We start from the raw sequence: 22772 nt of genomic DNA on the forward strand, positions 1-22772 counted from the left end.
TATATTTACATGTTAGAATATATATCTGGCTCCACCAAACACACTGCAAGCGTATTCAGCAAATTGCTGAACCACACAAACAGGAAATTTCCAGATTTGATTGCCAATTGGGTGATCTGGTTGCAACCAAAGCAATGGCAGGGTGGCTCTGGGCCTCAGAGCCCACATAAGCTACTGAAGTGAATAAAGAGGTCCTATCAGGCTTCCCACTAGCTGCCATTGGTAGTCCGTGTGTATGGACATCTGGTGCAATCAGAATCAGGCTCAGTTGTGATAGCCCAATAATTAACATGTGACCAATCACTGTCAATACGATCAACAGGGACATAAAGAAGGTGACTGGTGACCAGTAGCTGTGGAACCTTATAGGAACAATGAGTGAATGGTTTTAAGAAATATTATGAGAAAAGGAAGATTATCCACGATCATAATGAATGGCGAAGCAGGCTCCAGGGCCTCTATGTCCTATTCCTGTTTAAATTTCTTATGTGCAGGAAAATTGGCAAAGAATTTTGGTAGAGAATAAAAAAGAAATAGCTTGTTCTTTTATCATGTATTGCACTCGTGAACTTATCCATTTTCTTACTGTTGATAGGTGGATCTTGTGGAGGGTATCTTGATGCTGCCTATGGGTCTATTTTCAGTCCCAATTATCCATACCCCTATCCAAATAGTGCACAATGCTCTTGGTATATAAGAGGGGACAGAAACCAAATCATAAAGCTACAATTCACTTACGTTGAGTAAGTAAAAATATTTCACTTCTATAATTTAATTTAAAGAATGGCAGGAGTATTTGCTGCCAATTAACCATTGCTAAATGATTCACTTCACTTAAATTACAGCAAGGACGTATTCCCCATTTTGTTGACAAGAAACAATATTATAGAATGCTGTTAGGTCTTCCCAGTAAAATAAAACTCATATGACTAACTGAAAGATCTGATCTGAGATATTTCCCTGTCTGGAATAGAGATCAGCAGTCAGCTGTTACAAAATGTACTATGTGATCATGAAACAAGTGTAAATGTGTCTGGAATAGTTCAACGTGATATAGATCCTTTAATCAGGTAGAGGTGTGAAAGATGGACAAATCTTATTGAGATAAATATAATTTCATGCAATAATAACAGACTGGAGGAAATGGTGCAAAGATCGTACTTAGATCAAATATAATAAAAGCAGAAAATGCTGGAAACACTCAGCGGGACTGGCAGCATCTGTGGAGAGAGAAACAGAGTTAACATTTTGAGTCTGAAATACTCTTCCTCAGAGGTAAATGGAGGTAGAAATGTGTGAGAAATTACACAGTTGAAGAGGGAGGGCCGGGGGCGCGGGGGAGTGGTGGAGCAGTGTAAAAAATGTAGGAAGCCATTGATGGGTTGGAGCTCAGTAGAGATTTGACAGATATGTCATGGACACACGACAAAATGAATGTTAATGGTAGTGTTAAAGTCTAAAGAATGTACTAATAGTGGCGTAACGGTAAGATAGCAGAACATGTTAATAACAGAACAAGGGTTAGCGCTCTGTGAAAGCAAAGCATAAAAAAGCTACAAATGGCCCTGTGGGTAGTGAGAATTGGAAAAAAATTAGAAAAAGATCAGAATGGAGAATAATGGTCTGAAGTTGTTGAACTCAGTGTTAAGTCCAGAAGGCTGTATAGCACCTTATTGAAAGATGAGGTGCTGTTCCTCCAGTTTGCATTGTACTTCACTGGAACATATCACCCACACCACATGGGCTGCAGCGGTTCCAGAAAGCAGCTCACCACCACCTTCTCAAGGGCAAGAAGAGATGGGCAATAAACACTGGCCCAGCCAGCGAAGCCCACATACCGTGGATGAATAAGAAAAAAAATTATTGGAGGTAGCTTCTTATGGATGAGATGATAAACTGAGGTCCTGTCTGCCCGCTTGGCTGGATGTAAAAGATTCAATGATCTCAAAAAATAGCAGTGAAGTTATCCCCGGTTAATCAACATCACCAAAACAGATTGGTTGTTATCGTAATGCCGTTTGTGGAAATATGCTGTGCATTACTTGACTGCCATGTCTCCTGCATTATTGTAAGGGTTACACTTCCAAAGTGATTCGTTGGCTGTAAAATGCTGCTGGTCATGAAAAGTGCTACGTAAATGCAAATCTTCATTTTTCACTTGTCCAATATGTTCTCATGTTTTTTGTTTAGGACCTGAAACGTCTTCTAATGGTGCTTATAGATGCAGGCATGCTTATCATTATCTGATTTATTAAGGAAGTTGACTGTAAACAATGTTTTACTGCAACATTCATTTTCAAACTATGATCATTCACTCAACAGGCTGGAATATACATCAACGTGCTCATACGATTATATTGCAATATACGATGGGCCCACAACAAATTCTGTTTTGCTTTCGAAATTTTGCAATGGATCAGATGAGATATTTATATCATCATCGAACAGTATGACAATATATTTTAGATCTGATTCCAGTGTTACTAGACGTGGGTTTGCTGCAAACTACTCCTCTCTGCCAAACAATGATGGTGAGATTTGTTACATTAGTGTCATATTGCAATGTGCTTTAAACTAGAAGAAATGTAGAGAAATTAGGACTTGATGTATCTCAACCCATTGAAATCTCAACTAAAGCTCTTTATCAGTATGTTTAACCAAAAATCTAGCCAAAACGTTCAAAAATAAAGCTTTTCAACTTAGCGCCCAGGTATAATTCTGGCCTTGCAGTCGGACCATATAATTATAGCTTATTTATTATTGTAATTATTATAATTATAATTATAGAAGCCGCCTGATTGGTGTTTCCATTGATTTCTATCAAAATATAAGTTTCACGTAACAGCAACGAGTTGAAAATGTATCCACATTTTCAAAGTAGTTGCAGTCAAATTTTGTCCTTTCCTATGAACACTTTTCCTGGCTTTCTTCTTGATTTACTCAGAAAAGCAGCTTATAATTGTATCCACTCCTAGAAAAGATTGAAGGCCGAGTGTGTAGTTTTATATTTCATTTTGTTTGGAGATGTAAAGTCAACGTCGCTGTTATGACACAGTAAAGGTGCCTTAAGTAAACTGAAAAAGCTGATTTTGAATGTCCCAATCTGTTCCACCTCTTAGCGTCGCATCCAGCACCTTACTGATCCCACCACTTCTCAAAGAATATCATAAAATTAGTTGATGCAGAGTTTGGAGGCTCTGGATTTGGGAGCTTCCAAAATGGTCGTCAACTGAGACAATGAAAAACCACTGGCCTGCGTCTGTTTGGTCTAAACACTGCTCTGGGCAAAAATATGTTTCCATCTCTGCTGTGCAAAATTTCACTTTGGGTTCACCTAGACTGAAAGCAAAAAAAAAATAGAGTGAAAAGACCAGATAGCAAATTATCTCCATTTGTATCATTAATTTTGACAAATTACAAAGAGCTTAGAGCTCAAAAAACAAGCCACGCAGTCCATGCCAGCATTTATGCTCCATATAGACCTCTTCCCACTCCTTTTCATCCAAACACATCAACTTTCCTTCTATATCTTTCTCCTGTTTGTCCTCATTTGGCTTAGCTTGGACTACATCTATGCTATTCACCTTAATTACTCCCTTTAGTAGCAAAATACACATTCTAACTTGTCTCAGACTGAAGCAGTTTCTCTTGATTTCCATATTGGATTCATTAAGTATTTATTGAACATCAGTGTGGGCGGAAGAATGGGCACAAACCTGGTGCAAGTAGGCTCTACCCCAATTTCCCGTCTCTGCATCAAAGCCACCTAACCTCGACCACACAATTAAATACAAACTCTAGACTGTAAATTGCTTAAGCGTCCTCAAGGATATTAAAAATGCAACAAAAAGTATTTACATGATGTAATCATATATCAGAAGCTTTGACTTCAGCCCATTGTCTTTATCCTGAATATTTTTACACATTTAATACCCAGAATTATTATTTACTCATATCAATGTTAGGATTGCTCAAACCTACCTTCCTCTTCTTTCAACAGGGAAGGCACTTACGGTATTAACATTAAGTAGGACAGAAATTCCAAACTGTGGTAACTTCAGTGAAAAATTGGCTCTTCTTACTAAAATCCAAATTTTCTTTAAATAGACAACGGAAGGAATTTCAGCTCCAATATTTCTGTTTTCATTCAGAAATACCTGTTGAAAATTTAACATTGATACATCATTGCTTTTATCCTGCATCGAAAAATCAAATCTTAACAGAGAAGTTTTATCATCAAAAATAAGAACTTTATCAGTGCTGCATCCTCCTTGTACAATGACACTGAGGGGCACTTTAGCTGGGCAATGCTATGCCTAGTGATAGAGTTTTGAAATTATGCAGCTTCCATCCAACAAGATTAAGTGTTTTATTTCTTGAAAGAATGAAGGAATCCCTCCTCCATGTTAAGGTTGTTACCTTCCAAAGTAAACAGTCGCAGATTTGGAAACAATGATTGGACACAGGACTCTATAGTGCATAGACTGCCACAGGGGCGGGCGAGTGTTGATGCAGTCTGTTTACAAGGCCCACATTGGTTATCTGGGACTTTGTTCCAGTTGTCTAAGAACTTGTTCGACCCTCTAGCTCTCCCCTGTCACACTCCCTCAACCCCCATCACCATCCCCATGTCACCTCAAGCCTTTCATGCCACCTGCATAGCAACTCATCCAGTATCCACTATATGCAGACCTCAGGGGAAATTGAACTTCCAACAACTTAATACAGCTCTCAGTCCTACACACTTGATATTGAAATGCTACCCATTCATTAAATCCATGCAAAGTTTTTAAATCTCTTCAAATGGTTAAACTTTGATTAAGTTTTTTAAAATCTATTCTGTTTCAACATTAAAGAAAGCTAACCCTGCATTAGCCCCTTTGAGCTGTAAGTCAAACTGTGGTCTCAGAACACCCTGTTGTAACAACTGTAGACTTGGAAACTCAACCAAACACCTATCGGGGAGAATCGGCTGCGTGCCACCTGAGGTTGAAGCCCATGTCATTTTCAAGTTTAGGTTGAATAGGTGGAAAAGGAGATGAAGGGATATGATAACAAATTGTATATATGAATCGAATTATTTGCCTATGTGAGGGGTTGGGGTAAATATTGTCATGGGCTTATTGGGATGAATAGCATGTTTTCATATTGTAATTTCTACATATTGTATCTTTTATCTCATACCTGGAAAAAATATTTTTTCATTATTTGTTCATGGTTCACTAAATAATTTTCCTCATTTTAATCTGTACTTTTAGAAATCTTCACAACACCAACATCAGGTAACTATTTTTAAATGTTCATCATCTTCTTCTTTAAAAATCAACTTCAGGCAGAGGAGTTTCTGAACATAGATATATCAGGGCTGAGTTGACATGACCTCCCATTTCATGAACACTGTGATTGTGCTTGGGTACAGTTATGTACACAGAAGCAACCATCTGCTACTTCACCATGTTGTCACTCTTCATGTCTGAGCCTGAAATGTTGATGAGCTCAACAATGGAACCAATATTGTTAAAAAATTTGACTCAGCTGAGCAATGAAAATTTGACACTATTGGGGAAAGACTCAATATCAAAAGTTGAAATGCTAGCAATGTTGCAAGTGTTAGTAGGAGAAATGTCTTTTAAATACAGAAATCTAATGGTCTGCAGTAAAGTAACAAAAGGATACAAGTCATTGAAGAATGGGCACAGTAAATTTGATAAGAAATGTCACATTGCTGCAGAATGTCAGTTCATCAGCTATTCAATATTAACATTCTCATCTGAAAATCACAAAGCTCACCTTTTTATGCATGACGGAATAAAAAATCCGCACGTTGATATGTGGAATACTTTGTGTAATTTTTTGTATTTATATTTACATGTTAGAATATATATCTGGCTCCACCAAACACACTGCAAGCGTATTCAGCAAATTGCTGAACCACACAAACAGGAAATTTCCAGATTTGATTGCCAATTGGGTGATCTGGTTGCAACCAAAGCAATGGCAGGGTGGCTCTGGGCCTCAGAGCCCACATAAGCTACTGAAGTGAATAAAGAGGTCCTATCAGGCTTCCCACTAGCTGCCATTGGTAGTCCGTGTGTATGGACATCTGGTGCAATCAGAATCAGGCTCAGTTGTGATAGCCCAATAATTAACATGTGACCAATCACTGTCAATACGATCAACAGGGACATAAAGAAGGTGACTGGTGACCAGTAGCTGTGGAACCTTATAGGAACAATGAGTGAATGGTTTTAAGAAATATTATGAGAAAAGGAAGATTATCCACGATCATAATGAATGGCGAAGCAGGCTCCAGGGCCTCTATGTCCTATTCCTGTTTAAATTTCTTATGTGCAGGAAAATTGGCAAAGAATTTTGGTAGAGAATAAAAAAGAAATAGCTTGTTCTTTTATCATGTATTGCACTCGTGAACTTATCCATTTTCTTACTGTTGATAGGTGGATCTTGTGGAGGGTATCTTGATGCTGCCTATGGGTCTATTTTCAGTCCCAATTATCCATACCCCTATCCAAATAGTGCACAATGCTCTTGGTATATAAGAGGGGACAGAAACCAAATCATAAAGCTACAATTCACTTACGTTGAGTAAGTAAAAATATTTCACTTCTATAATTTAATTTAAAGAATGGCAGGAGTATTTGCTGCCAATTAACCATTGCTAAATGATTCACTTCACTTAAATTACAGCAAGGACGTATTCCCCATTTTGTTGACAAGAAACAATATTATAGAATGCTGTTAGGTCTTCCCAGTAAAATAAAACTCATATGACTAACTGAAAGATCTGATCTGAGATATTTCCCTGTCTGGAATAGAGATCAGCAGTCAGCTGTTACAAAATGTACTATGTGATCATGAAACAAGTGTAAATGTGTCTGGAATAGTTCAACGTGATATAGATCCTTTAATCAGGTAGAGGTGTGAAAGATGGACAAATCTTATTGAGATAAATATAATTTCATGCAATAATAACAGACTGGAGGAAATGGTGCAAAGATCGTACTTAGATCAAATATAATAAAAGCAGAAAATGCTGGAAACACTCAGCGGGACTGGCAGCATCTGTGGAGAGAGAAACAGAGTTAACATTTTGAGTCTGAAATACTCTTCCTCAGAGGTAAATGGAGGTAGAAATGTGTGAGAAATTACACAGTTGAAGAGGGAGGGCCGGGGGCGCGGGGGAGTGGTGGAGCAGTGTAAAAAATGTAGGAAGCCATTGATGGGTTGGAGCTCAGTAGAGATTTGACAGATATGTCATGGACACACGACAAAATGAATGTTAATGGTAGTGTTAAAGTCTAAAGAATGTACTAATAGTGGCGTAACGGTAAGATAGCAGAACATGTTAATAACAGAACAAGGGTTAGCGCTCTGTGAAAGCAAAGCATAAAAAAGCTACAAATGGCCCTGTGGGTAGTGAGAATTGGAAAAAAATTAGAAAAAGATCAGAATGGAGAATAATGGTCTGAAGTTGTTGAACTCAGTGTTAAGTCCAGAAGGCTGTATAGCACCTTATTGAAAGATGAGGTGCTGTTCCTCCAGTTTGCATTGTACTTCACTGGAACATATCACCCACACCACATGGGCTGCAGCGGTTCCAGAAAGCAGCTCACCACCACCTTCTCAAGGGCAAGAAGAGATGGGCAATAAACACTGGCCCAGCCAGCGAAGCCCACATACCGTGGATGAATAAGAAAAAAAATTATTGGAGGTAGCTTCTTATGGATGAGATGATAAACTGAGGTCCTGTCTGCCCGCTTGGCTGGATGTAAAAGATTCAATGATCTCAAAAAATAGCAGTGAAGTTATCCCCGGTTAATCAACATCACCAAAACAGATTGGTTGTTATCGTAATGCCGTTTGTGGAAATATGCTGTGCATTACTTGACTGCCATGTCTCCTGCATTATTGTAAGGGTTACACTTCCAAAGTGATTCGTTGGCTGTAAAATGCTGCTGGTCATGAAAAGTGCTACGTAAATGCAAATCTTCATTTTTCACTTGTCCAATATGTTCTCATGTTTTTTGTTTAGGACCTGAAACGTCTTCTAATGGTGCTTATAGATGCAGGCATGCTTATCATTATCTGATTTATTAAGGAAGTTGACTGTAAACAATGTTTTACTGCAACATTCATTTTCAAACTATGATCATTCACTCAACAGGCTGGAATATACATCAACGTGCTCATACGATTATATTGCAATATACGATGGGCCCACAACAAATTCTGTTTTGCTTTCGAAATTTTGCAATGGATCAGATGAGATATTTATATCATCATCGAACAGTATGACAATATATTTTAGATCTGATTCCAGTGTTACTAGACGTGGGTTTGCTGCAAACTACTCCTCTCTGCCAAACAATGATGGTGAGATTTGTTACATTAGTGTCATATTGCAATGTGCTTTAAACTAGAAGAAATGTAGAGAAATTAGGACTTGATGTATCTCAACCCATTGAAATCTCAACTAAAGCTCTTTATCAGTATGTTTAACCAAAAATCTAGCCAAAACGTTCAAAAATAAAGCTTTTCAACTTAGCGCCCAGGTATAATTCTGGCCTTGCAGTCGGACCATATAATTATAGCTTATTTATTATTGTAATTATTATAATTACAATTATAGAAGCCGCCTGATTGGTGTTTCCATTGATTTCTATCAAAAATAAGTGTCACATAACGGCAACGAGTTGAAAATGTATCCACATTTTCAAAGTAGTTGTAGTCAAATTTTGTCTTTTCCTGTGAACACTTTTCCTGGCTTTCTTCTTGATTTACTCAGAAAAGCAGCTTATAATTGTATCCACTCCTAGAAAAGATTGAAGGCCGAGTGTGTAGTTTTATATTTCATTCTGTTTGGAGATGTAGTTAACCGTTATTGTCGGCGTAATGACATAGTAAAGGTGCCTTTAGTAAACTGAAAAAGCTGATTTTGAGTGTCCTAATCTATTCCACCTCTGAGCTTCACATCCAGCACCTTACTGAATCCAACAATTCTCAAAGAAAATCATAGAATTAGTTGATGTAGAGTTTGGCTGCTATGGTGTTGGGAGCTTACAAAATGGTTGTCAGCTGAGACAATGAAAAGCCACTGGTCTGTGTCTGTTTGGCCTAAACACTGCTCTGTGCAAAATATGTTTCCATCTCTGCTGTGCAAAATTTCACTCTGGGTTCACCTAGACTGAAGGCAAAAAAAATGGAGCGAAAATGGCCAGATAGCAAATTATCTCCATTTGTGTCAGTTATTTTGACAAATCTCAAAGTACTTACAGCTCAAACAACAGGCCACTCAGTCCATGCCAGCATTTATGCTCCATATAGACCTCTTCGCCCTCCTTTTCATCCAAACACATCAACTTTCCTTCTATATCTTTCTCCTGTATGTCCTCATTTGGCTTAGCTTGGACTACATCTATGTTATTCACCTTAATTACTCCCTTTAGTAGCGAGATTCACCTTCTGACCAGTCTCAGATTTAAGCAGTTTTTTTCGATTTCCCAATTGGATTGATTAATTATTTATTAAATATCTGTGTGGGTGGAAATTGCTGAAGTGTCCTCAGAGACATTAAAAATGCAACGAAAAATATTTATATGATGTGATCATACGTAAGAAGCTTTGGCTTCAGCCTATTGGCTTTATTCTGAATATTTTTACATATTTAATACCCAGAATTATTGTTTACTCATTTCAATGTTAGGGTTGCTCAAACCTACCCTCCTCTTCTTATAACAGGGAAGGCATTTACTGTATTTATATTTATACTGTATCTATTCTGCATAGATTGCCACGAGGGCGGGCGTGTGCCAATGCCCTCTGGTTAGAAGGCCCACGTTGGTTGTCTGGGACTTTGTTCCAGTTGTCTTAGAACTTAGTCAGCCCTCTAGCTCTCCCCCCTCAGACTCCCTCAAACCCCATCCCCTACTCCATGACACCTCAAGACTTCCAAGCCACCTGCATAGCAACTCATCCAGTATCCACCATATGCAGACCTCAGGAGCCTTGTGGAGATGCAAGAAAATGAACTTCTAAGAAGCTAATTCAGCTATCACCCCAACACACTTGACATCGAAATACTACCATTCGTATAATCCAATAAAGTTTTTAAATCTCTCAAATTGGTTAACCTCTGATTAATTAAAAATCGCCTATTCTCATCCAACAACAGAGAAAGCCAATTCTGCATTAGTCTATTTGAGCGGTCAGTCAAACTGTGGTCTCAGAACGCCCTGTTGCAACAATTGTAGATTTTGAAACTCAACCAAACATCTATAATGTCATAATGATAGTCCTGGCAGAAATGTTAACAAAAGCTGTATTGAAAGCTGTATTCGAACCTCCGCCTATCAATGAAAGCAATCCAACAGAGGGCTTTTTTGAACTTTGACTGACAGCTGCAGCCTTTTTTTGAAGCTTAAAGAGCAGGACAAATAATGAAACTTCAGGCCATGTTCTTAGCTGCCCTTCAAGAGCATTTACGTCTTCTCCATCAATTTGTGACCCCCACACTGCAAGTTGAGGCCCTCACAACATCCAAAATGGGGTGTGTTTGTGTTTCCCTCCTGTGTGAATCACACCCTGCAGCCTTTCCACTGCCGGCAACAATTGGGTCATCGGAAATGGGGGCGGGACTTCCACATCCCAGGCTCAAAGCAGTGTTTTGTTTTATAATGCTCCTGTGAAGCACCTTGGGTTGTTTTATTCTTTCAAAGGTGCTACATCAATATAAGTTGTTGCTGGTGTTGGCTCTGTGCATGTTTTATCAAAATATTTCATAAATTTGAAGTCCAGTGCTGGGTCACCCCTCAGCTTTACCTTCTCAAGAGAGAAGGGGCCCAGCCTGTTCAACCATTCCTGATAAGTAGAGCCTTGCAGTTATGGTGCCATTCTTTTTTTGCACCTTCTACTGTCTCAATGTCTTTTTTAATAATATGACAGCCAGAAGTGTAAGCATTGCTCCAAGTGTGGTCCAAATAATGTTCAATACAGGCTTAGCATAACCTTTGTACTTCTCAAATCTACTCTTCTAGAAATACACCCGAGTGCTTGGTTTGAAGTCACCTTATTTAATTGTGTGGCTAGTTTTAGTGACTTGTGTACTTGGCAGTCTGCCAGACAGACTCCTGTCTTTTTCAGGGAGCTTGGAGGAGTCCAGCTCCAAGGTGGCACAGGGTGTCACGCCAGCCGGTGGGGCCATGTGACATCAGGATAGCGCTCCTTCTGAGGTTTCTACTGACTGCCTGGCTCACCTACAGGGGGGACTGCTCAAGAGGGTGCATCATGTGGGCCATAATGGAAACAGCTAGAGACTCTGTGTGTGCCACCAGGAGGGCACAAGGTGTGGGGTACAGTCAAACAGAAAAAGAATCAGATTAATGTGGTCTTTCTGCATCTTTGGTTCTAGAAAAAGACATGTCCGTGGGACCCAGAGGGGCACTCCAGCTCTCTCCTGGACTGGCAATTATGACCAGCATTTCCAGCATTTTTGAATGAGGAGTGGGATGGCAGGAGGTGCAAGGGGTGTATCTGGCTCCCCTTGTCCCCCATACTTGACCATGTGAACTTTACCCGGGGCAACGGCAGATTTCACTGGTGAGGATGTCACCTTCTTGAGGAATTTTCTGGCCAAAGTTTCTTGATCAATGTTTCTCAAAGGTTTACATCATGTTGTTGCTTGTTTAATTGTGAAAAGTGATTATGACCTTTTTTAATACTTGTTTTGATTGATATGGCGAGATTAAAAGGACCAGAAGGAAATTTAAATGCCTTCAACATTATGTCCTTTCCAGTCAGCAGACACTGGTTTTTGTCTATTGTCATGTAGCACAGAGCATCTTTTCTGAGCAAGATGTACCAAACATTTGTTGATAGATTCTCCTATTTTACTGAACATGTCAGATAGTAGATGGGTCTGAAAAATATTTTTTTTATTCATTGATTTTTTAAAAATATTTTAACAGGCACTACTAAAACTACATCTATAGGTACAGAAAATACCATTTAGAAAATGTTTGATCCACTTTTGAATGATAAATGTTCTTTTCATTTCTTTGTAAATTGTAATCTGCATCCTTGTTAACGATCAACATAATATCAGATCTAACTTGCCATTTACTGTATAACAGGACACGGCTCATGCAGATACAACTGTGGGGGATATTCATCAGGTTGTTCCTGTGATTACAGCTGTCAATATCATGGCAACTGTTGTTCTGATTTCTGTGACCACTGTTCTTACATTAATTACGGTGAGAGAACTTCCAGCAAATGAGCTAATATTTAAAGTTATGTTGTTAGTATATTATGATTATGAAAAACGACAGTCAAACATCAGAGTGGAATGAAGATTCAATGAAAATTGCAGTTCATATTGCGAATCAGTATAGCTGAGTTCTGATAGTGTGAGGTTTTTTCTGCAGTGTGTCTTGTGATCTGTGACATTATGGTCAGGACGGATCGGTGCTTTGCTATTTCAAATATTCAAACTGGGTCAACCTGAAATACGGTGACTGTAAAATCTCTCTCCATAGCGACCATATTTTCAGTGAGCCGTGCCTGGCCTGATTTTGACAAGGGCATTGGGTGGGCATTAGGAGCGTGTGCTGGAAGTATGCAGACAGATCGTGACATCAGTCAGCGTATAAAGCCAGTGTGATGCTCACTCTGGTGCATCTGACATCATTATTCCAGCTCATGTCGTCTCTTAACCTCACACAGCTGAACAGGCATTCAGGAGCCGACAGGACCACCCATCAACCCGATAGAAAAGGATCATCAACAACTTCCATGTTACTGTCAGGAGTGCAGGGGGGGTTGGCAGCAGGGCGGGGGGATGAGTCTTAGTGGGCTCCCACTTCCAGATCTCCTGTCCTCAATCAGACTCTGAGTGTCCATGATCGATGGAACCCCCTTTACCCATCACCACCCCAAGGGTCGACAAGCGGTCGCAAAGTTTTAGCTGCAACGCATGGTGACAGGGCCACATGCAGCTGGGTCAAGACCAACGGTGGGGGGATGAGGCTCTCAAGTAATCATTAATTGGCCCCTTAAGGTCTGTAAGTGGCTGTGGGAAACGGAGGTTGATGATGGGCCTGTCCGCTCAATAGTTAATTCTGTCAGAGGTAGGTGTGCGGTGAGATTCCCCTGCGTCCTTGCCACCTTAGAGCTCTCCACCAGCGAAAGCAGAAGTTTCCGGCAAAATTGTGTGAAATCTCTGTTTTCCAGAGCAGGTGCTCCTTGAAATCTATTGAGTCTGGCGGGCAGAGCTGCAGCCCCAGAGCAGCGCAAGGATGGCACTGTCAGTGACACTTTTAACAAACTCTCAGTTTGTCATGTACTGCAATGAAGGAGGTGACTGGCAGTCAGTAGTCTAGGGCAGGGGAGGTCAGTTGCTTCCATCTTGTGCACCTTGGCTTCATCAGGATAGCAGCTTTCCCCATTGTGCAGGGTGCCATTGACCGCACACATGTGGCTTTGTAGGTTCTGCATCAAAATGCAGAGATGTATCACGACCGCAAGGGGTTTCACTCACTGAATGTGCAGTGGAGAGCGGCCATCCTGAACACATTGTATTTTGTTTTATTTCTTGATGGCGGGGGGGCTGTATATCTTGTATACCTTGTGTGACAGGCTCGTTGCACCAGTGCGACTTTATCTGTCCACTTGTTCGTAATTGTCAATAATACCTGATGTTAATAATTTAATAATAATATTTCTATGAGTATGAATTATAGAAGATTCTTCAAAAACACTTACCAAAGCAAATAAGCTGTGTGTGTTCCTCTTAGGATACTGCAATGTTTCTTCAACAACAGGTCAGTAATATTTAAGCTCAATTTCTGTTACATTATCAGTTTGTATATTTTGTTCACCCTATATCAGTCAGAACAATTAACCTTAATGTCTGCACTCAGATAATCACCTCATTGATTTGGTAAAGTCTTCGTAAACTGCCGTATAAAGTCTGCATATTATCTCCGTAAACATGCGGTCATCCAAATCCCTGCTGCCCACTCACCGTTTGGGAGTTACAATTGGACACCAGACACATGAGGTGCATGGGCAGGGTGGATAGGGAGCAGCTGTTCCCCTTAGTTGAAGGGTCAGTCTCAAGGGGTCATAAGTTCAAGGTGAGGGGCAGGAGGTTTAGGGGGATGTGAGGAAAAACTTTTTTACCTAGAGGGTGATGACAGTCTGGAATGCACTGCCTGGGAGGGTGGTGGAGGCAGTTTGCCTCACATCCTTTAAAAAGTACCCGGATGAGCACATGGCACATCATAACATTCAAGGCTATGGGCCAAGTGCTGGCAAATAGGATTAGGTAGGTAGGTCTGGTGTTTCTCACGTGTCGGTGCAGACTCGATGGGCCAAAGGGCCTCTTCTGCACTGCGATTCTGTGATTCTGTGATAAGGATCCAGTGAGAGCTGCAGCCTTTTTTTAAGTTTAAAGAATGGGACATACAAAAAACTTCTGACCATATCAGTTATATGGGCCTTAGCCACAATTCAAGAGCACTTATGTCTTCTCCATCTATTTGTGACTCCCACAGTGTGGGTTGAGGCCCTCACAACATCCAAATGGGGTGTGTTTTATCTCAACCCTGCTGTGTTTGGGTTTCCCTCCTGTGTGAATCACACCCTGCAGCCTTTCCACTATCGATAACAATTGAATCGTCGCAAGTGGGGGCAGGAAACCTTTCTGCAGCAAGTTGTACCTAGCATGTGTTGATAGATTCTCCTGTTCTACTGAATGTGTCAGGTAGGGAATGGAGATGAAAAAATAATCTTCTTACCTATCTTATTTTTTTATTTTACAGTGACTTCTGAACCTACAACAGGTACGGAAAATACCTTCTACAAAATGTTTGATCCAATTTTGAATGATAAGTGTTCCTTATATTTCTTTCTAAATTGTAATCTGTATCCTTGTTAACAATCAACATAATATCAGACCAAACTTGCCATTTACTGTATAACAGGACACGGCTCATGCAGATACAACTGTGGGGGATATTCATCAGGTTGTTGCTGTGATTACAGCTGTCAATATTATGGCAACTGTTCTTCTGATTTCTGTGATCTCTGTTTTACTGAACTATGTCAGGTTGGGAAACAAAAACAGAATTACCTGGAAAAACTCAGCAGGTCTGGCAGCATTGGTGGAGAAGAAAAGAGTTGACGTTTCGAGTCCTCATGACCCTTCTACAGAACTGAGTAAAATTAGGAGGGGGGTGAAATATAAGTTGGGGGGGCGGGGTGGGGAGGTGGGTGGGGGGAGAGAAGTTTGCGGGGGGATGGTTGTAGGTACAAGCAGGCAGATAATCAAAAGATGTCACAGACAAAGGATCAAAGGGGTGTTAAAGGTGGTGATATTATCTAAGAGAATGTTCTAATTAAGAATGGATGGCAGGAGACTCAAGGTACAGCTCTAGTTGGGGTGGGGTGGAAAGACTGACAGGGCATTATAGGTATAGATTTAAAAATAATGAAAACAGGTGGGAAAAGAAAAATCTATATAAATTATTGGAAAAAAGAAAAGGGAGGGGGAAGAAACAGAAAGGGGGTGGGGATGGAGGAGGGAGTTCAAGATCTAAAGTTGTTGAATTCAATATTCAGTCCGGAAGGCTGTAAAGTACCTAGTCAGAAGATCAGGTGCTGTTCCTCCAGTCTGCGTTGGGCTTCACTGGAACAATGCAGCAAGCCAAGGTCAGACATGTGGGCAAGAGAGCAGGGTGGAGTGTTAAAATGGCAAGCGACAGGGAGGTTTGGGTCTTTCTTGTGGACAGACCGCAGGTGTTCTGCAAAGCAGTCGCCCAGTTTACGTTTGGTCACTCCGATGTAGAGGAGACCGCATTGGGAGCAACGAATGCAGTAGACTAAGTTAGGAGAAATACAAGTGAAATGCTGCTTCACTTGAAAGGAGTGTTTGGGCCCTTGGACGGTGAGGAGAGAGGAAGTGAAGGGGCAGGTGTTGCATCTTCTGCGTGGGCATGGGGAGGTGCCCTAGGTGGGGGTTGAGGAGTAGGGGGTGATGGAGGAGTGGACCAGGGTGTCCCGGAGGGAATGATCCCTATGGAATGCCACCAGGGGGGGTGAAGGGAAGATGTGTTTGGTGGTGGCATCATGCTGGAGTTGGCGGAAATGGCGGACGATGATCCTTTGAATGCGGAGGCTGGTGGGGTGATGAGTGAGGACAAGGGGGACCCTATCATGTTTCTGGGAGGGAGGAGAAGGCATGAGGGCGGATACGCGGGAGATGGGCCAGACACGGTTGAGGGCCCTGTCAACGACCGTGGGTGGAAAAACTCGGTTAAGGAAGAAGGAGGACATGTCAGAGGAACTGTTTTTGAAGGTAGCATCATCAGAACAGATGCGACGGAGGCAAAGGAACTGAGACAATGGGATGGAGTCCTTACAGGAAGTGGGGTGTGAGGAGCTGTAGTCGAGGTAGCTGTGGGAGTCGGTAGGCTTGTAATGGATATTGGTGGACAGCCTATCACCAGAAATTGAGACAGAGAGGTCAAGGAAGGGAAGGGAAGTGTCAGAGATGGACCATTTGAAAATGATGGAGGGGTGGAGGTTGGAAACAAAATTAATAAATTTTTCCAGGTCCCAACGAGAGCATGAAGCAGCACCGAAGTAATCATCGATGTACCGGAGAAAGAGTTGTGGGAGGGGGCCGGAGTAGGACTGGAACAAGGAATGTTCCACATACCCCATAAAGAGACAGGCATAGCTGGGGCCCATGTGGGTACCCATAGCCACACCTTTTATTTGGAGGAAGTGAGAGGAGGTAAAGGAGAAATGGTTCAGTTTGAGAACAAGTTCAACCAGACGGAGGAGTGTAGTGGTGGATGGGGATTGTTCAGGCCTCTGTTCAAGGAAGAAGCTAAGGGCCCTCAGACCATCCTGGTGGGGGATGGAAGTGTAGAGGGATTGGACATCCATGGTGAAGAGAAAGCGGTTGGGGCCAGGGAACTAGAAATTGTTGATATGACGTAAGGTGTCAGAGGAATCACGGATGTAGGTGGGAAGGGACTGGACAAGGGGAGAGAGAAGGGAGTCAAGATAACGAGAAATGAGTTCCGTGGGGCAGGAACAGGCCGACACGATCGGTCTGCCGGGACAGTTCTGTTTGTGGATTTTGGGTAGGAGATAGAAGCGGGCCGTCTGAGGTTGAGCGACTATCAGGTTGGAAGCTGTGGGAGGAAGATCTCCAGAGGAGATGAGGTCAGTGACAGTCCTGGAAACAATGGCTTGATGTTCAGTGGTGGGGTCATGGTCCAGGGAGAGGTAGGAGGAAGTGTCTGCGAGTTGACGCTCAGCCTCCGCGAAGTAGAGGTCAGTAAGCCAGACAACAACAGAACCACCCTCGTCAGCGGGTTTGATGACAATGTTGGGGTTGGACCTGAGAGAACGGAGTGCAGTAAGTTCAGAGAGAGACAGATTAGAATGGGTGAGAGGAGCAGAGAAATTGAGATGACTAATGTCACGCTGACAGTTCTCAATGAAAAGATCAAGAGAAAGTAAGAATCCAGAGGGAGGGGTCCAGGTGGAGGGAGAATATTGGAGGTGGGTAAAAGGTTCTGTTGAACGGGGACAGGACTCCTGCCCAAAGAAGTGAGCACGGAGACGAAGACGGCGGAAGAAGAGTTCAGCATCGTGCCGAGCCCGAAGTTCATTGAGATGAGGGCGTAAGCGTATGAAACTAAGTCCTTTGCGGAGCACTGAACTTTCAGCATCGGAGAGGGGAAGGTCAGGGGGTATAGTGAATACACGGCCGTGGCTGGGATTGGAAGATGGGGTGGGGAAGGAGGGACAGGCAGGGGTGGAGGGTCCAAGATGGGTTTTTGCAGGTAATTATGTTTTTGTTTTGGATTTCCAACATCCGCAGTAGTTTTTTGTTTTTATCTCTATGTCAGGTTGGGAATGGATATGAAAAAATATTCTTCTTACTTATCCTATTTTTTTTGTTTCAACAGAGACTTCTGAAACTACATCAACAGGTATGGAAATACCTTAAAGAAAATGTATTGAACTTTGGAATGATAAAACTTCATTACATTTCTGTGAAAATTGTAATCTGCATCCTTGTTAACAATCAACATAATATCAGATCTAACTTGCCATTTACTGTATAACAGGACACGGCTCATGCAGATACAACTGTGGGGGATATTCATCAGGTTGTTCCTGTGATTACCGCTGTCAATATTATGGCAACTGTTGTTCTGATTTCTGTGACCACTGTTCTTACATTAATTACGGTAAGAGAACTTTCAGCAAATGAGCTAATATTTAAATTTATGTTGTTAGTATATTATGATTACAATAATGACTTTTAAACTTAAGAATGACACGTCAGTGAAGATTGTAGTTCATATTGTGAATCAGTATAGCTGAGTCCTGATGATGTGAGATTTTTTTCTGCAGTGTGTCTTGTGATCTGTGACATTATGGTCAGGACAGATCGGTGCTTTGCTGTTTCAAATGTTCAAACTGGGTCAACCTGAAATACGGTGACTGTAAAATCTCTCTCCATAGCGACCATATTTTCAGTGAGCCGTGCCTGGCCTGATTTTGACAAGGGCATTGGGTGGGCATTAGGAGCGTGTGCTGGAAGTATGCAGACAGATCGTGACATCAGTCAGCGTGTAAAGCTGATGTGACCCTCACACTGGCGCATCTGACATCATTATTCCAGCTCATGTCATCTCTTAACCTCACACAGCTGAACAGGCATTCAGGAGCCGACAGGACCACCCATCAACCCGATAGAAAAGGATCATCAACAACTTCCATGTTACTGTCAGGAGTGCAGGGGGGTTGGCAGCAGGGCAGGGGGCTGGGTCTTAGTGGGCTCCCACTTCCAGATCTCCTGTCCTCAATCAGACTCTGAGTGTCCATGATCGATGGAACCCCCTTTGCCCATTACCACCCCCAGAGTCGACAAGCGGTCGCACTGTTTTAGATGCAATGCATGGTGACAGGGCCGCATGCAGCTGGGTCAAAACCAACGGTGGGGGGATGAGGCTCTCACGTAATCATTAATTGGTCCCTTAAGGTCTATAAGTGGCAGAGGGCAAGGGAGGTTGGTGATGGGCCTTCCCGCCCAATTCTTAATTCTGTCAGAGGTAGGTGTGTGTTGAGAGTCCCGTGCGTCCTTGCCACCTTAAATCTCTCCACCAGCGAGAGCAGAAGGTACCGGCAAACTTGTGTGACATCTCTGTTTTACAAAGCAGGTGCGCCTTGAAATCTATTGCCTCTGGCGGGCAGAGCTGCAGCCCCAGAGCAGCGCAAGGATGGCACTGTCAGTGACTGTTTTCACAAACTCTCAGTTTGTCATGTACTGCAATGAAGGAGGTGACTGGCAGTCAGTAGTCAAGGGCAGGGGAGGTCAGTTTGTTCCCATGTGCGCACGTTGGCTTCATCAGGATAGCAGCTTTCCCCATTGTGCAGGGTGCCATTGACCGCACACATGTGTCTTTGCAGATTATGCATCAAAATGCAGAGATGTATCACGACCGCAAGGGGTTTCACTCACTGAATGTGCAGTGGAGTGCGGCCATCCTGAACATGTTTTATTTTGTTTTATTTCTTGACGGCAGTGGGGCTGTATATCTTGTATACCTTGTGTGACAGGCTCGTTGCACCAGTGCGACTTTATCTGTCTACTTGTTCGTAATTGTCAATAATACCTGATGTTAATAATTTAATAATAATATTGCTATGAGTATGAATAATAGAAGATTCTTCAAAAACACTTACCAATGCAAATAAGGTGTATGTGTTCCTCTATAGGATACTGCAATGTTTCTTCAACAACAGGTCAGTAATATTTAATCTCAATTTCTGTTACATTATCAGTTTGTATATTTTGTTCACCCTATATCCGTCAGAACAATTAACCTAATGTCTGTACTCAGAGAATCACCTTGTTGATTTGGTAAAGTCTTCGTAAACTGCCGTATAAAGTCTGCATATTATCTCCGTAAACATGCGGTCATCCAAATCCCTGCTACCCACTCACCCGTTTGGGAGTTACAATTGGACACCAGACACATGAGGTGCATGGTCATTGTTGATAGGGAGCAGCTGTTCCCCTTAGTTGAAGGGTCAGTCACAGGACGGCATAGGTTCAAGGTGAGGGTCAGGAGGTTTAGTGGGGTTGTGAGAAAAAACTTTTTTACCCAGAGGGTGGTGACAGTCTGGAATGCACTGCCGGGGAGGGTGGTGGAGGCAGGTTGCCTCACATCCTTTCAAAAGTACCTGGCTGAGCACTTGGCATGTCATAACATTCAAGGCTTTGGGGCAAGTGCTGGCAAATAGGATTAGGTAGGTAGGTCAGGTGTTTCTCACGTGTGGGTGCAGACTCAAAGGGCCTCTTCTGCACTGTGATTCTGTGATAAGGATCCAGTGAGAGCTGCAGCCTTTTTTTAAGTTTAAAGAATGGGACATACAAAAAACTTCTGGCCATGTCAATTATATGGGCCTTAACCATAGTTCAAGAGCATTTACGTCTTCTCCATCTATTTGTGTCCCCCACACTGTGGGATGAGGCCCTCACAACATCCAAATGGGGTGTGTTTGAACTCAGCCCTGCTGTGTTTGGGTTTCCCTCCTGTGTGAATCACACCCTGCAGCCTTTCCACTATCGATAACAATTGAATCGTCACAAGTGGGGGCAGGAAACCTTTCTGCAGCAAGTTGTACCTAGCATGTGTTGATAGATTCTCCTGTTCTACTGAATGTGTCAGGTAGGGAATGGAGATGAAAAAATAATCTTCTTACCTATCTTATTTTTTTATTTTACAGAGGCTTCTAAACCTACAACAGGTATGGAAAATACCTTCTAGAAAATGTTTGATCCACTTTTGAATGATAAGTGTTCCTTACATTTCTGTGAAAATTGTAATCTGCATCCTTGTTAACAATCAACATAATATCAGATCTAACTTGCCATTTTCTGTATAACAGGACACGGCTCATGCAGATACAACTGTGGGGGATATTCATCAGGTTGTTCCTGTGATTACAGCTGTCAATATTATGGCAACTGTTGTTCTGATTTCTGTGACCACTGTTCTTACATTAATTACGGTAAGAGAACTTTCAGCAACAGAGCTAATATTTAAATTTATGTTGTTAGTATATTATGAATACAAAAAAATTACTGTTAAACTTAAGAATGACACATCAGTGAAGATTGTAGTTCATATTGTGAATCAGTACAGCTGAGTCCTGATTATGTGAGATATTTTTCTGCTGTGTGTCTTGTGATCTGTGACATTATGGTCAGGACAGATCGGTGCTTTGCTGTTTCAAATGGTCAAACTGGGTCTACCTGAAATACGGTGACTGTAAAATCTCTCTCCATAGCGACCATATTTTCAGTGAGCCGTGCCTGGCCTGATTTTGACAAGGGCATTGGGTGGGCATTAGGAGCGTGTGCTGGAAGTATGCAGACAGATCGTGACATCAGTCAGCGTGTAAAGCTGATGTGACCCTCACACTGGCGCATCTGACATCATTATTCCAGCTCATGTCATCTCTTAACCTCACACAGCTGAACAGGGATTCAGGAGCCGACAGGACCACCCATCAACCCGATAGAAAAGGATCATCAACAACTTCCATGTTACTGTCAGGAGTGCCGGGGGGTTGGCAGCAGGGCAGGGGGCTGGGTCTTAGTGGGTTCCCACTTCCAGATCTCCTGTCCTCAATCAGACCCTGAGTGTCCATGATCGATGGAACCCCCTTTGCCCATCACCACCCCCAGAGTCAACAAGAGGTCGCACTATTTTAGATGCAATGCATGGTGACAGGGGCGCATGCAGCTGGGTCAAGACCAATGCTGGGGGGATGAAGCTCTCAAGTAATCATTAATTGGCCCCTTAAGGTCTGTAAGTGGCTGTGGGAAAGGGAGGTTGACGATGGGCCTTCCCGCACAATTCTTAATTCTGTCAGACGTAGGTGTGCAGTGAGATTCCCCTGCCTCCTTGCCACCTTAAAGCTCTCCACCAGCGAGAGCAGAAGTTTCTGGCAAAGTTGTGTGACATCTCTGTTTTACAAAGCAAGTGCGCCTTGAAATCTATTGCGTCTAGCGGGCAGAGCTGCAGCCCCAAAGCAGCGCAAGGATGGCACTGTCAGTGACTGTGGCCACAAACTCTCAGTTTGTCATGTACTGCAATGAAGGAGGTGACTGGCAGTCAGTAGTCTAGGGCAGGGGAGGTCAGTTTGATCCCATGTGTGCATGTTGGCTTCATCAGAATAGCAGCTTTCCTCATTGTGCGGGGTGCCATTGACCGCACACATGTGGCTTTGTAGATTATGCATCAAAATGCAGAAATGCATCACGACCGCAAGGGGTTTCACTCACTGAATGTGCAGTGGAGAGCAGCGATCCTGAACACGTTGTATTTTGTTTTATTTCTTGACGGCGGTCGGGCTGTATATCTTGTATACCTTGTGTGACAGGCTCGTTGCACCAGTGCGACTTTATCTGTCCACTTATTCGTGATTGTCAATAATACCCGATGTTAATAAATTAATAATAATATTTCTATGAGTATGAATTATAGAAGATTCTTGAAAAACACTTACCAATGCAAATAAGCTGTATGTGTTCCTCTGTAGGATATTGCAATGTTTCTTCAACAACAGGTCAGTAATATTTAACCTCAATTTCTGTTACATTATCAGTTTGTATATTTTGTTCACCCTATATCCGTCAGAACAATTAACCTAATGTC

At 42.1% G+C, this 22772-nt stretch overlaps 1 protein-coding gene and 1 long non-coding RNA gene across 4 annotated transcripts in view; both read left to right on the top strand.

Annotated features, from left to right (window-relative positions):
• LOC144694420 (scavenger receptor cysteine-rich domain-containing protein DMBT1-like) overlaps positions 1-22772 on the top strand; it is a 126628-nt gene that overhangs the window by 71254 nt on the left and 32602 nt on the right. For all 3 annotated transcript variants that reach the window (XM_078564801.1, XM_078564802.1, XM_078564803.1), the window contains 3 exons: positions 596-743; positions 2323-2531; positions 6456-6603. In XM_078564801.1, coding sequence (XP_078420927.1) covers positions 596-743; positions 2323-2531; positions 6456-6603 — 505 coding nt within the window. The remainder of the gene's footprint in view (positions 1-595; positions 744-2322; positions 2532-6455; positions 6604-22772) is intronic.
• On the top strand, positions 12145-19863 carry LOC144694724 (uncharacterized). The gene is made up of 5 exons (XR_013579819.1): positions 12145-12269; positions 13809-13835; positions 18003-18026; positions 18165-18287; positions 19822-19863. It is a non-coding gene; the product is annotated as an uncharacterized LOC144694724 (long non-coding RNA).

This window comes from Cetorhinus maximus, chromosome 20 (genome assembly GCF_964194155.1).
Source record: "Cetorhinus maximus chromosome 20, sCetMax3.hap1.1, whole genome shotgun sequence".
NCBI lineage: Eukaryota > Metazoa > Chordata > Chondrichthyes > Lamniformes > Cetorhinidae > Cetorhinus > Cetorhinus maximus.